Raw genomic sequence first — 13,381 nt, 5'->3', positions numbered from 1 at the left:
GAAGGGAAGGAGTTGTGCGCTTCAGCCTCTGTGGTCGAAGGCCTTGTGGTGGTCACGGTGCTGCCTCTCCACCGGTGGACGTTACTTAAAAGTGGCATTAAATGCCCTGCCGATGATAAGTCTGCGCACTTCACTGGTGCCTGCCCCAATCTCGTAGAGCTTGGCATCCCGCAGGAATCGCCCCATTGGGTAGTCATTGATGTATCCATTCCCACCTGCAATTGAAAAGAAGTCAGAAGTCATTTCTTCTCTCTGTTTGCAGGGGCTGTGGCACAGGAGAGAGCCCTCCTCTTGCTCTGCCTCCCTCTCCAGCAGTCACTCGAATAAATAAACGGTGCCAGGGACTTACCCAGACATTGGATACCATCCAGAGCCACCTGGGTAGCACACTCTGCTGAATACAGGATCACTCCAGCGCAGTCCTAAAGGAGAGCCACAACGATGACAGAGTGAGCGAAGGTGTCACCTTCCTCATCTCCAGTCTCTGTGTTGCTCTGACCTTTCTGTTAATCTACAGACATCTGCTAACAGGCCTGAACTACTTGGTCACAAAGGCACAGGATGCATTCCCCAGTAAGCAAGAAGCTGCAGCAGTCCTGTCACTACAGAATGCTCGTGTCAAGTCTGTAAAAGACCACATGAAGACAGAAAAAAAAGAAGGAGGGGAGAGTGGGGAGAGAGAGAGAAGGGAAAAGAAAAAAAAGCACAAAAAGGGCAAAAAAAAGGGCAAAAGAATAAAAGAAATAAAGGGAGTGCAGCAGGCGAGCTGGTCTCACCAATGTGCATCACACCCACAGGAGACCAAAGTAATTTGATTTGGGATGCAGGGCTCTGTGCTCCAACTGTTAAACACTTGGTCCCCTCCTCTGATAGAGGTATGGTGACAATGCCAGTTGTGGAGGTGACAACACCTCGGAATGACTGCTACAGCCTCTTCAATAGTCAGGATATTGTGTTTGAGCTTCCAATAAACACCTACAGATGCTGCTAAATCTGTTGCCTTGTAGAACTAGGCTTTTGTTTTCTTTGGGGGAAAAAAAAGCACTTATGCCTTTGAAGGAGTCATTTTAACCTCCAGGACAGAACCTTGACCCTGCTCATGATCTGAGACCAAAGAGAAAGGAATTCCCTCAGCAGACCCAGTTGAGGTGGAAACGGACTTGCCTTTGCGTTGAAATGGCCCTGGTCGCAGGCCTTGGCCACGTTGTAGACGTACTGCCGACACGCCATCAGCCGCGTGTACATGTCAGCCATCTTGCCCTGCATGAGCTGCGGGTCACAGAACACAAGAGAGACGTTAACGTGAGGAAGGGGAAGATTCTTTTCCGTGTGAGCGCCGGAGATCACCCGTCCCCCAAACTATCTCACCACATCATTAGATGAAGTCTGAGAAGAAACTTCTTCTCAGTGAGGGTGACAGAGCCCTGGCCCAGGCTGCCCAGAGAGGTTGTGGAGTCTCCTTCTCTGCAGACATTCAAAACCCGCCTGGACGCCTTCCTGTGTAACCTCATCTGGGTGTTCCTGCTCCGGCAGGGGGATTGGACTGGATGAGCTTTGGAGGTCCCTTCCAATCCCTAACGGTCTGGGATTCTGTGATCATTACATCATGCAGCTCCAGCACAAACTCCAGGCAACCTCCATACCAAGCTCTCCCATGATGGAGCTCCTTGTCTTCTCGTTGTTCAAGAGAAAGGCAAGGTGAAAATAATTTCTAATTCCTTTTCTGCCTCACCTGGAAGTGGCCAATTTTCTGTCCAAACGCTTCTCTTACATGTAGGTATGGAATTGCATGGTCAAGAACAGCTTGCATGAGCCTAAGAAAAGCAGGAAAATGAAAACAACTTAACTATGAATTAATAATTAAACCTTGGAGGCACAATCTAAGGCGAAAGAGTTCTCGTACCTAAAATGATATGCTGCTTTCTTCCTATAGCTCCGCTCAAACAGTGCTAAGAATAAAATCCAAAGGTCCAATTTTTCTAGTGCTCTACATATTGCTCATTTGGGACACCTTGTGGTAAAGTCTTACCTTCTTAATTCAGAAGATTGAGATGAAGGGTTGAAGAGCTTTCTTACAACTGTAGCCAGTTTGTGCTGCCTTGCATCTCCAGAGTCCACCAACTCCAGAAGTAATAGCCAATACCATAGGAAGGCGTAGGCAAGAAAAAGAAGGGTGAAAATTCCCCCTACTGCTTTGTGGAAGACCACTTGGGAGGACAAAAGGACTGCAGGGTAAAAATAATTACTGGGGAGCTTAAAGGCTGAATAAATGCAGAACAAACCAGTCCAGTGGTCCTTCTACATGACAGTCTGGATAGTGGTTTAGATGTTAAGTACTCAGTAACACAAATGAGCTGGTTGTTCCCAGATTAATGCACAATGTAAGGTTACTCTAACAAGCCACCGGGGACTGAGGCAGATTTACCATCTCTGGAAAAGTTTACAGTAAGACTAATATTTTCAAAAGCCTGCTCTGGACGGCCAGTGCAGGGAACTATCTGGGGGCTGTGCTACACTGGAAGGCAGAAATCTGCAAACTTTCTTTCTGGCATTGCTTCTTCTGTCCCTTGCCCCTCAGAGTGTGCGCCACATAGATGCTTTCAAACTGAAAAAACCCGAGAGCTGCAACTGCAGTTGTAGACCCCTGGGGTAGGTGATCACAAAGGATCCTTCTGGCCTTGCAATCCATAAGAGATGACAAACCCTTACCCCAGTGGCCCACCAGACAGGACCAGTCTCTCCAGGTCCAATCCACTCATCAGAACGTAGACTCCTTTGCTCAGAGTCCCCAAGATGTTTTCAGCTGCAATTGGCAAAGGAAACCGAATTACTTCTGTGCAAAATTAAGAGAAGCTGTTGTCTGAGGGCTTGTGTTCGTGGGACGAGGATTCAGACTCGCAGTCCCATTTCTCCTTCTTTCTGGTTTGAGACACAAACATGCAGGATGAGCTAGACAGGCGCTGAGTTTGGATATGTATACTCCCCACTGCTGAAATATCTTTTCAATCCAACCAAAAAGGGAAAGGCAGGAAAGGGTTATAAACTACATCTACAACCGCTGCTGTTCCCTTGACTATTTCCTAAAGAGTGAGGTGTTCTCCAGAGTTCTTCCAGCTCAGCATTTGTACAAACGAGAACAGGAGACCTAATAGCCTAGGAAGACAAATTGGGGAGCCCTCTTCACCATCCCGTTAGTTTGTCTATAACCCAAACTGACAGCATCACCGTCTGATGTCTACTGAGGATGTATTTGAAATGAATGCAAATCCTGGTCTGATATGCTTGGGTCACCTCTCCGAGCATTCCCAGCGCAGGAACCAAAGCTTACACAGGCAAGCAGTCAAAGCTCCCCACTTATCACACGTCAGAGTGATACGTGTTTGTCTGCGGAGACTGGAGGATACGAACAGTCATTATGCCTCCTTCTGTGAGGGGGGCTGAACAGCGCACTGTAGTTGTTATAAATAAATGTTTTAAAAGACAAGTATTATTTCTGTGAAAATGGAACAGGAAAATAGCCACATTACATAAAGGGCTGAGAAAAAAACCTCAATACATCCTTTCACTTTGGGACAATCTAAAGCACGCACTGATGTTAACAAGTATAAAAGGAGAAGCAGGAACAAAAGGCTCATCTCAGCAAGGCTGTATTCTTACAATCAGGAGAGAACTTAAAGCCTGACAACTGTGCTTTGTAGATGGACAGAGATTATCCACTGATCACGCCATATAGGAGAACTGACATATACTTCAGCCTTTGATCACAAGAGATCTGAGAGGTGTGATATGCAAAGTGAAAATGAGACAGGACTTGGACACATGCAGATAGCCTCCCGAAATAAATAAGCTGTTTTTCAGTGTAAGCAGCTCACAGACTGCATTGTCTCCTGCTTCTTGAAAAGCGTGTTGATGTAGTGTATGGAGAAATGCAGCCTCTGCAGGACCATCATCATGATATTGGAGCTAGAAAGAGGAAAAAGAATGAAGCTTGGCTCTTGGAAAAAGCTCAAAAGCCCCATGGACAAGAAACGAAAATTACTAACAGCAAACATTACTTTGAAGAAAAAACTACAAGTACTAGCACCAATAATAATAAAGTGACAAAGCTGTTAATGAGTAATGACATCTCACAGCTCAAAAAGGACTGAATAGCCTGAACATTTTCCTGTACGTCCAGGGAAAAGAAGTGGATGGGTATGTGGTGAGCTGAAGGACAGGCGTGTGGCCTGCACACACACAGCAGACCTGTTGGCTGCAAACCACACATGCACAAAAGATTTGGCCTCTGAACCAACTTTTTCCAGTGCAACATGAATGAATCCATGGACAACACTTACTATGAGAAGAAAAACAGCCACTCAGTGGAGCATGGCTGACAGTGAAACCCATATATTTTTAAGTGGATGGAATGGCAGTGATAGAGGACACCTTGATCTGAGGGAAAGATCTTGCAGACACATGAAATGGCATCAAACTGGTTCAGCATGCAAGGCAGAAGATCAGAAGCTGCACGAATGGCCAGGGTGCAAAGTGTCTTAACTTTCAACACTGCACTTCTCTGAGTTATCAGGAAATAGAAATCCCATCACCATGAGAACATGCTGTTCTGTATGGGTGATTACCCAGGAGATGATCCAAAGACTGGCCTTTCTGATCTCAGAGTGGAGGGATCCAATAAAGTCAGAAACATCAGATTTCAGCTGAAGTTTTTCCACTTACTGCAAAGCAGCCTTTGGTGGTGTATGGGAAGCAGGAGAGTGACCTGCTCTGCAGGTATTAGGATTTTCATGAGTTCAGATAAGGCATCTCCTCCACTTGTTATACAGTCACTGTAAATTTTCTATCAACAAAAATAGCCACTGGAGTAATGAGAATGGCCGTTACAGTGGCCCCACTACACTAACTAACAGGGGAAAGGATGTCCATTTTCAAGCCTTGACAACAAGAGAACTCAGAAACGTTACATGCAAACCAAAACTGTCTCCAGTGATTCTGGAGAAAAAACAACTTCAAGGCAGATAAGCTCTCCTATATACAAGATGGGGAGCTCTAATGGAAACAAAGAAGGTTCCTTGGAAGCCTCACCTAGGCTTTGCAGAAGCAGTGGTTAAAAGTTAGGTCCATGAGGGTGAGACAGGAGTGACCTAACAAGGGATGTGCTCATTCACTGCAATCCAGCAGATCACGCTTTTCCAGCCTCACCAGCTCCCTTGTGAGGCTGCCAAAGAGCAGATAACCATCTGCAAAGCCCTCTAGGTCACAGCCTGAACATGCATGTAATTAGTGATCCAATTTATCTGATCAAGAAGACAGGAAACAACCCACATGCACGCTGCCATGATTTGAACCCGACTCACCGGGGATCTTGCAGTCTTCAAAGATCAATTCACAGGTATTGGACCCTCTCATTCCCAGCTTATCAAGCTTCTGGGCTGTACTGAAACCTGGCATTCCCTGCAAAGTCAAGAGAGTAAAAATACATTTGAAATCTCAATTCCGACAGATTAAATAAAATCACTAGAGATCTGTGACATTTCCCTGACCATATGAACATTTGTAGAGTACCAGAAAGGGGTCAAAGCAAGCTGTCCACCCTGGGAACAAAAGCAGGTGTAAGCACAAGTGCAGAGGAAGCAAATGAACAGAAACATGCACAGTGGGGGGCACATATGAACCGAGTGCCTCCGTTTTCTAATGCACATAAATATTAAAGAAATAAATTATTAGGACAGCTGCCAACACTGACTCTCCCAGAATAAAGGTTGCAAGCTTTGCCAGGAACTATTCTAAGTCAGGTTAAGTCCATCAGAAGGTTTAGTGATGTCTGAGAGTTTTCATTTCCAGTACCACTCGTTTTATTACAGCTTCCTATCTTCCTTGTGGTGACAGGGATGTGGATAGCAGAGCCTCAAATAATTAAAAGGGAAGAAAAAACCCCAGTAGATTCCTGTTTTCCAAGGGCTCCCTATTGAACAGCCCATTTCTGCTCCCTTTGGCCTGCTCTGCTCTGCTCTGCGTGCATGCTTGGGTCGTTTCAGAATTCCAAAGGGGCAATGCAAGAAAACGGAGGGAAGAAATTAATAGAGCCATGTTAATGTCTTGGCTTAACAAACAAACAAACAACAAACCAAACACAAAGTGGGATAATGGAGTGGTAGGACATATTTACAAGGCCTCCAATATTTCTGACAATTTTTGGCAACAAGCAAGTCTTTTTATCTCAGAATCCTTTCCATTCTCTCTACATTTCTAGCTCTAAACACCGGTTACATGCTTAGATACTGAAATCCAAGAGCCCCCAGCTGACAGTGCAACGTGCATAGGGCTCATCTCACAGGTTTATAAAATTCAGGCAGGAGGGAGTTTGTCTTTGAGCAAGAGGCTGACAGTTACAGAAAGAAAACTCGCTGGCTTCTGCATAAGCCAGTTAGAGGGAAGGAGTTAGCTTCAAGAAACCACACTACAATAAGCTTGCGAGAATTATTAAACCTACCCTCTCCACAATGAACGCAGTTATACCTCGGGAGGCTGGAACAGCATTAATGTCAGTTTTAGCATAAACGATGAGAACATCTGCATCTGGCCCATTGGTGATCCAGAATTTATTCCCATTCAAAACAAAATAGTCTCCTAGAAGCAAAGAGCTGTAATATGTTAGCTCACAACAGAGCAACACCTATATCTTCACTCGATTTATTTCAAAACAGGCTTCCAAAGACGTTCTTCAAGACCCCCCCCCACAAAGAGCGTTGCACAAATCCTTCCCAATCCTAAAAAAACCCTCATTTTCTTCATTTCTGGAGTCCAAAGACAGTTTAACAAATGCCTGACAAACTAAAGCACCTAGCACTGATTCCATAATACCACCAACCTCTACCCCCATAATCAGAAGTCCACTTTTAAACCTTCAACCATCCACCTTGTTGTCTTTACTGCCCAACTTTATCACACTTTGAAACTTCCAAGAGGCAGCAGAAGCCTGCAAACATGACCTGGTATACCCAAGACCTAGCTCCATATCTCAGTGGTGTTGAGGAGGTCAGTCTAGGTTTACAGGAGACATTATTTACACCGGCTATCTATCCAGGCAGCGTATGACTGGCTTTACCTTTCTTATCTGCTTTCAGCTTCATGGACACAACATCAGATCCAGCACTGGGTTCACTCATTGCTAAGGCTCCAATGTGCTCCCCGCTGATTAGCTGGAAGAAAAGACAAATATAAGAAAGGGAAGGAGAACAATAGCATTGACCCACGGAAAGACGACTCCACAACCCGTAAGGTTGTAACATGGGTATGTTTATTAAGCGCGCTTGGCACACGGGGATCTTTCCTCCGAATTTGTGTGCACCTTCCGTGGCAGCTTGTCTCAGCTTTTATACAGTCACGTGTTGCATATTCATTACTATGCAAAAACAACTATGCATATTCATAGCTTCCCCCCGAAAAGGCGGTCTTTTTCCGAGCAGTCCGGTCGCATCCATGCAGTGCCTCCTGATGATCGTGGGCCAGGGTCTCGGGGAGTCCTTTTTCCTACTGAGCTCTTCACCTTTGTTCCTTGTGCATGCTCCCTGGACCCGTGGCGTTTCTCCCAAAGCCGGCTGCAATGTTCTTGTTGTTATCAGAAGCCGTAAGACACCTCAGGCAGGACATGCTTGGCCGTATCAGGAACTGTCTGTAGCCCACCTCCCTTTACACAGTGACCCAAGATCTATTGCTTCAGCTAAATAATTGCTATCCTGTTAACTCTTAAGGGTTATTCCCCCAAGCTGTGTTAGCCCGAAGCTGTAATTTTCTTTATAAGTGTTACAGTTCTCTCTGTCAGCATCATTTCTGTTCCCTCTACTCTCTGTCAGCATCATTTCTGTTCCCTCTTTAGCCTGCCTTCCATTTTTTTTCTGCATCGAATCTCCACAGTAGCTTTACTATGCAAATGAGAGCTGCTGTTCCTGGGAGAGTCCTAGCAGGGAGCTCCCTTGTGCTGCTGTGCTGAGGGAACAGAACCAAATCACAGTAGGATGAGAAGGATGACTCAAGTCACGTCTGAGATATCCGAGTACAGCCCTGCTTATAAAACACCATCTCCAGGCAGGTGCCAAAAGAACCATGCAGGCAGCCATATGCCTTTCACAAGCTCCTTATTCTGCACTTTATGACTGCCCTTTTACATAAACAAGAGTTGTTAAACACAAAAGGCCAACGAGGGGGATGAAGAAACATTGCAAAGTTCTTAGCAATGTTCTCATAGCCTGGTCCCCCCACACTCACACTGCAATAGCAGATGGACACCCTCCTTCTGTGCCTGCTCATACCAGGCTTTGGCATAGCTGTTGTTCCTTCACTGTTCCTTTCATCCTGCCCTTTTCTCCTTGCTTTCTTTCCCCCTCCCCGTGTACTTTTATTCATCATCTTCTCCTTTTGATCTCTTATTTTTTAAAAAAAGACTCAATGCTTACGATATCTTTTCAACCAATTGAAACCATCAGTGCATTTCCACAGAAGCCTCTGTGATCTGTTCCAAACTAGTTAAGTACCATTGAGTACTCTGGCATGAATCAAGACAAGTAAGAACTAAAGTGATGGAGCATCTCATCAAAAGGCAGCAAATGAGGGCATTAAAATACATCTGAGCAGCAATGAGGACAGTTCAGAGTTACATATTAGCAGGTTGCACGGTGCTTTGAGGAAGTGACACTGTACTTTGCATGTGGTTTAAAGCAAGTTTCCTGCACCAATGATTTCCCTGATAATTTCAGCAGCTGGAGTTCAAAGTACTAGTTAAGTTTTTCCATGCATTTAAGTACTGAAATCTGATTAACACACTTTTTAGTCACAAACATCAGTGCCACATGTAGTTAGTTAGCATAGGCAAATCAAACATTTGGGCAGTAAGAAACGGAGAATATAAAGTGGGAAAGCAGTGACTTTCATTCAAAACTCTCAAAACGATTTGGGAAGCTGGAAGAAGAGCATCCAGTGTCACCTCAAAGCCTCCTTTAGTAACACAGCTGCAGGGAGCTGGACTATGCTGCCTACAGGCACGGACCCTGGCACAAGCTGGGGGCAATATGGATTAACAGGACAAAAGTTAACAAGCTAGAGGAGGACAAGTTTGGCAACTACAATATTTCCTAAAGGTTGGGTGACTGAATTGGCTAGTGCTTAAAATGCTACATACCGTGAAAGACGCTCATCCTTGCCTGCAGCCAAAACCCAAATGCTTTCCAGTTTCCCCCTCTTCCAGCCACATACCTTGGGCAAGTACTTGTTTTTCTGGGCCTCATTGCCGTTACGCACGAGCTGGTTGATACAAAGGTTTGAGTGGGCACCGTAACTAAGCCCAACAGCTGCTGATGCACGAGAAATTTCCTCCATCACCAGCACGTGGTCCAGATACCCCAAAGCAGATCCACCATATTCCACTGAAAAGAGAAGAGAAACCTCCCCATTAACCATCACATCACACAACCACCATGAAGTACATCACACGTGCACAAGCTCCCAGGGTCGGGCTCGGTCTCGAATGAGATCAGACACACTTAAAAGGAGAGCTTCTGCTTTTGACTGACACTGTCCCTGAGCTGGGCACCTCTGGCTTTCCCCATCCTCTCTGAATTTCAGTTTTCTCATCTTAAAGGCATACTGATATTACTTCTTCAGCATAATCAATAATTTACTCATACAGCGTAGTTTTATACATATAACATGCATAAGAATACATCTACTGACACTGGCACAATAGTGAGTCCTTTTTGTAAACCATCCTTTAGTGCAACCTTAATATTATCACAAAGATTAAATCAAAGTGGCAAACTGTATTAGGTGAGAGGACAAAGTCTGTAAAGTCCATGCATGTTTGTCATAACAAGGAGCCCTAAACAAGTAAGGAATCCTCAAACTGCTCAAGAAGTGGAGCACTAGGGACTTTTCTAAGCCCACAAATGTGCAGGAGCCCAGCATTTTGATAAGTGGCCAATTCTGAATGAGAGTGGTCCATAAATGTAACTGCTGTAATTCACCAGCGGCAAGAATGTGGATTTCAAGAGAGGATGAAGTGAGACAGAGCAGCAGGATCATTGCAACTGGGAATCTAGCAAGGCACACTGAACTGAATCTAAAACCAGTGGTAAAGATAAAATCATGCAGTAGAACAGGGAGAGAAAGAAGGCAGGAAAACAAGAGAAGGGTGAGAAAGACGTAATGGCCTTGAGCAGCTGACAGCCTACATACATATATTCATATATCTATATCTACACAGACATTTATAAACCCACAAATAGAGTCCTATCCCAAAGTAAAAGCTTTGTTCTACAGGTGAAAAGCAAGAAAAGAACTAAACCAGGAGGACACAAACACTGCGCACGAGTCAGGGAGGCAACCTGGAAGCACTTACTCGTCATCAACACGAATGCTGTAAGCAAGCAGCAGCAAAAGTAAGAGCAAATACATTTGTATGCTCAGAACAACCAAAGAGCTGAGGGCACAACCTGGGCTTGACGAGGGTTGCTGTCCTAACTTGCCAAATGAACACAATAGCTACTGGCATTACTGCCATGTACTGCAACAGACACAAGAAAATAATCCTGCCAGCCAGCTTCTCATATACTGCAAACCACAACGTGAGCTAGAATGATGCTGCCCTTTCCAAATTACTCTATATATGACATGCCTGTATTATTGTTCCATGGTAGCTTCGTATTTGCATGGTTGCTGTCCTAACTTGCCAAATGAACACAATAGCTACTGGCATTACTGCCATGTACTGCAACAGACACAAGAAAATAATCCTGCCAGCCAGCTTCTCATATACTGCAAACCACAACGTGAGCTAGAATGATGCTGCCCTTTCCAAATTACTCTTTCTATATGACATCCCTGTATTATTGTTCCATGGTAGCTTCATATTTGCATTTCTTAACTTAGCTCTTTATAAAATAAATGAAAGATTATAAGCCAAGATAGTTCTTCGTTTTAAGAAGAAAAGAAAAAGCACTGTTATTCAAAATGCTCCTTTAAAAGATGTGATCCACTGGTACCCAAATATGCCATTTAATTGAGCATGTGTCTCCATAAGGTTTCTCATTATCTTCACATCTTAAATCCTAGTCTCCACCTCCTACAACAAAACCAACGCCAATAAAGAAACTGCACATCGCTATACAAGCAAAAGTCAGGCAAAAAATTCTGGGCATAGGACAGTTTGAGAGGTAAATCTTTGAGGAAATCAAAAAGGACAGGACTCATGAGGGGACGGCTTATTTATAGTGTGGGAAACTGCTGTAAGCCTGAGGCACAACATCAAAGAAGAAAGAAGGTAAGAGTGAGAAAAAACAGGAGCAGCAGTAAATTGGGAAGAGTAAAGAGAAAGCAAGCAGAAATACAGACTCTTTCAAGCAGACTCAGTGCCACTGAAAGAAACGCAGAGGCATTATTTCAACGCATTGCTATTCAGCTTGCTTCTGCAGAAGCCTTTGCACGCGCGCATCTAGAAGCACAGACTTTACGATGGGGAAATAAAGGCCCCATTGGCTGCTTTTTTCCACTAAGGGCTTTTCCTCATTACACTGTGTTAGTGCATTCAGCAGGACCATAGCAGCCTCAGTAATCTATAACATTAATCAAAACACTTTTCAACTAACCTGGACAAGGCTGAATAAGATTTACCCTGATTTTTTTTTCCTGACTGGTTGGATGTGGTCAGCTCTCCAATAGTTATCACAGCTTTTCACAGCATTGTTTCACACCCTCTAACTTTTCCTATTAGAGATGGATGTTTGTTCTAGGATACTTTTATCTACAGCTCTCGTTCTTCAAAACTTGCAGCAAACACTTCATATTGGAGAAGCGCAAACACGTTCGAGCTGCACATGCTCTATCTGGAGAAACCATTTCTGAGCAGTGCTTTTAAATTGTAATAACCATTTTGTAATCGTCCAGAAGTCTAACAAGGAAAAAAAGCATTCTGAGTCAATGAAGAATAACAAAAATTATCGGAGTTTTTAAAAAAAGATGAAGATAGGAGCCTCTGGATAAAATGGCTATCAAACAAGGCTGCTATGAACTGGAAAGGGTGAATTTAAGTAGTCTTGTAGGTTGTTTTTTTTTTTTGAAGAATCACCCAGCAGAAGGTGAATGGTGGGAACAGACTTACCAGGAGCTGTGATCCCCAGAACTCCCAGTTCCCCAAGTTTCTTCCAAAACTCCTACAGATACAGAACAAGCAATCAGTCCAGACTTGCAGTCGGGGCACCAGCATAAGAAGTTTTCTCAGGTAACTCACCGGACACACCAATGGACCTTATTCTTGTGATATCTCAGAGATAAATACACTGACACCTATTCCTCCTGCAGCAGTAGCTCCATCCTTTGGACTAAGAACCCAGACAAACGTAAGGACATTAGCCATGCTACACATGGGAGTAGTCTGTTTAATTCAGCGAAAATTCACAAGCCTGTATTTAATTCTGGAAGGCCAGGTTCTAGGATTTAATTCATTGCTCAGTTTAAGGAGAATTTTAAAGAATTAAAACCTCCCATTAACTTCAAAGACTGCACTTCTAGACTGTCATATACTATGTCTTGCTAAAGATAATTTAGGATGCTATGACTTAAATTTATACTTGCCCGCGACCTCACGCATCCTTGTCACTCTGCTTTGGCAGCCCTGTGTGAGCCTATCAGGCTGTGGTTGCCATAAATAGCTGTTAGCATAAGCTATCCATGATTCAAACCCTGGAAATACTTAGAAGAGCTGCTAAGAGCTGACACTTTAAAACTCTTCTAGTAAAACAGAAGGTGGTAAAGCTAAAGTAGCCTCCTTGGAGAGACTGAAAAAAGGGAACATCACAGCTGGGGCAGAGGTGCTGCCCACCTCACAGGCAGTACTAGAAAAGTTATAAAAGGTGACCACGAATCAGAATTTGTGAATACTTTGGACTTGTGAAGCTGAAGGAGCTGAATCCACAAGGGCAGCTCAAGTCTATAACCTCCAGGCTTTCAAGACTGCCAGGACACTAAACACACAAGGGGACTGGGTAGCACTACTGAGTTCTGTTTGAGTTGGACACCTACGCTACAAGGCTCCTCTGCTGGAGGACAGGCCGTCCTCCTTAACCACCCACTCCTCCATTTGCCTGTTACCCAGATTTATCAGCCTGGCAACACCACCACTCAAGTGACAGCCACATGATTCAAGGCACAGAGCTGGCAGCCGACTTGGGACATACCCACCAGCTGTGTCTGGCACACAGCATCACAGGGTAAGAGGAAAGCCATGACACGATGCAGTAGCAAATGATATCACCAGTGAGGACCACGTATATTCTGGAGAAGTTACCTCTCTGCTGCTGCTTCAGACCCCAGCCTCTCCTCCACTGCATGA

General features: G+C 44.4%; 1 protein-coding gene across 1 annotated transcript; it reads right to left on the bottom strand.

Annotated features, from left to right (window-relative positions):
- Positions 1-4: 4 nt before the first annotated feature.
- On the bottom strand, positions 5-12,203 carry IVD (isovaleryl-CoA dehydrogenase; the record flags this gene model as incomplete). Its single annotated transcript, XM_010189526.1, has 10 exons — positions 5-215; positions 350-422; positions 1,165-1,269; positions 1,733-1,814; positions 2,710-2,803; positions 5,358-5,454; positions 6,494-6,630; positions 7,109-7,202; positions 9,253-9,422; positions 12,152-12,203. Coding segments are annotated over 10 exons (1,038 nt in total), but the record flags the coding sequence as incomplete, so codon positions are not given.
- Positions 12,204-13,381: the final 1,178 nt, after the last annotated feature.

The sequence above is a fragment of the Mesitornis unicolor genome, unplaced genomic scaffold (genome assembly GCF_000695765.1).
Source record: "Mesitornis unicolor isolate BGI_N332 unplaced genomic scaffold, ASM69576v1 scaffold7388, whole genome shotgun sequence".
NCBI lineage: Eukaryota > Metazoa > Chordata > Aves > Mesitornithiformes > Mesitornithidae > Mesitornis > Mesitornis unicolor.
The sequence above is the reverse complement of the archived record's forward strand: the minus strand, read 5'-3'. Positions and strand labels throughout refer to the sequence as shown.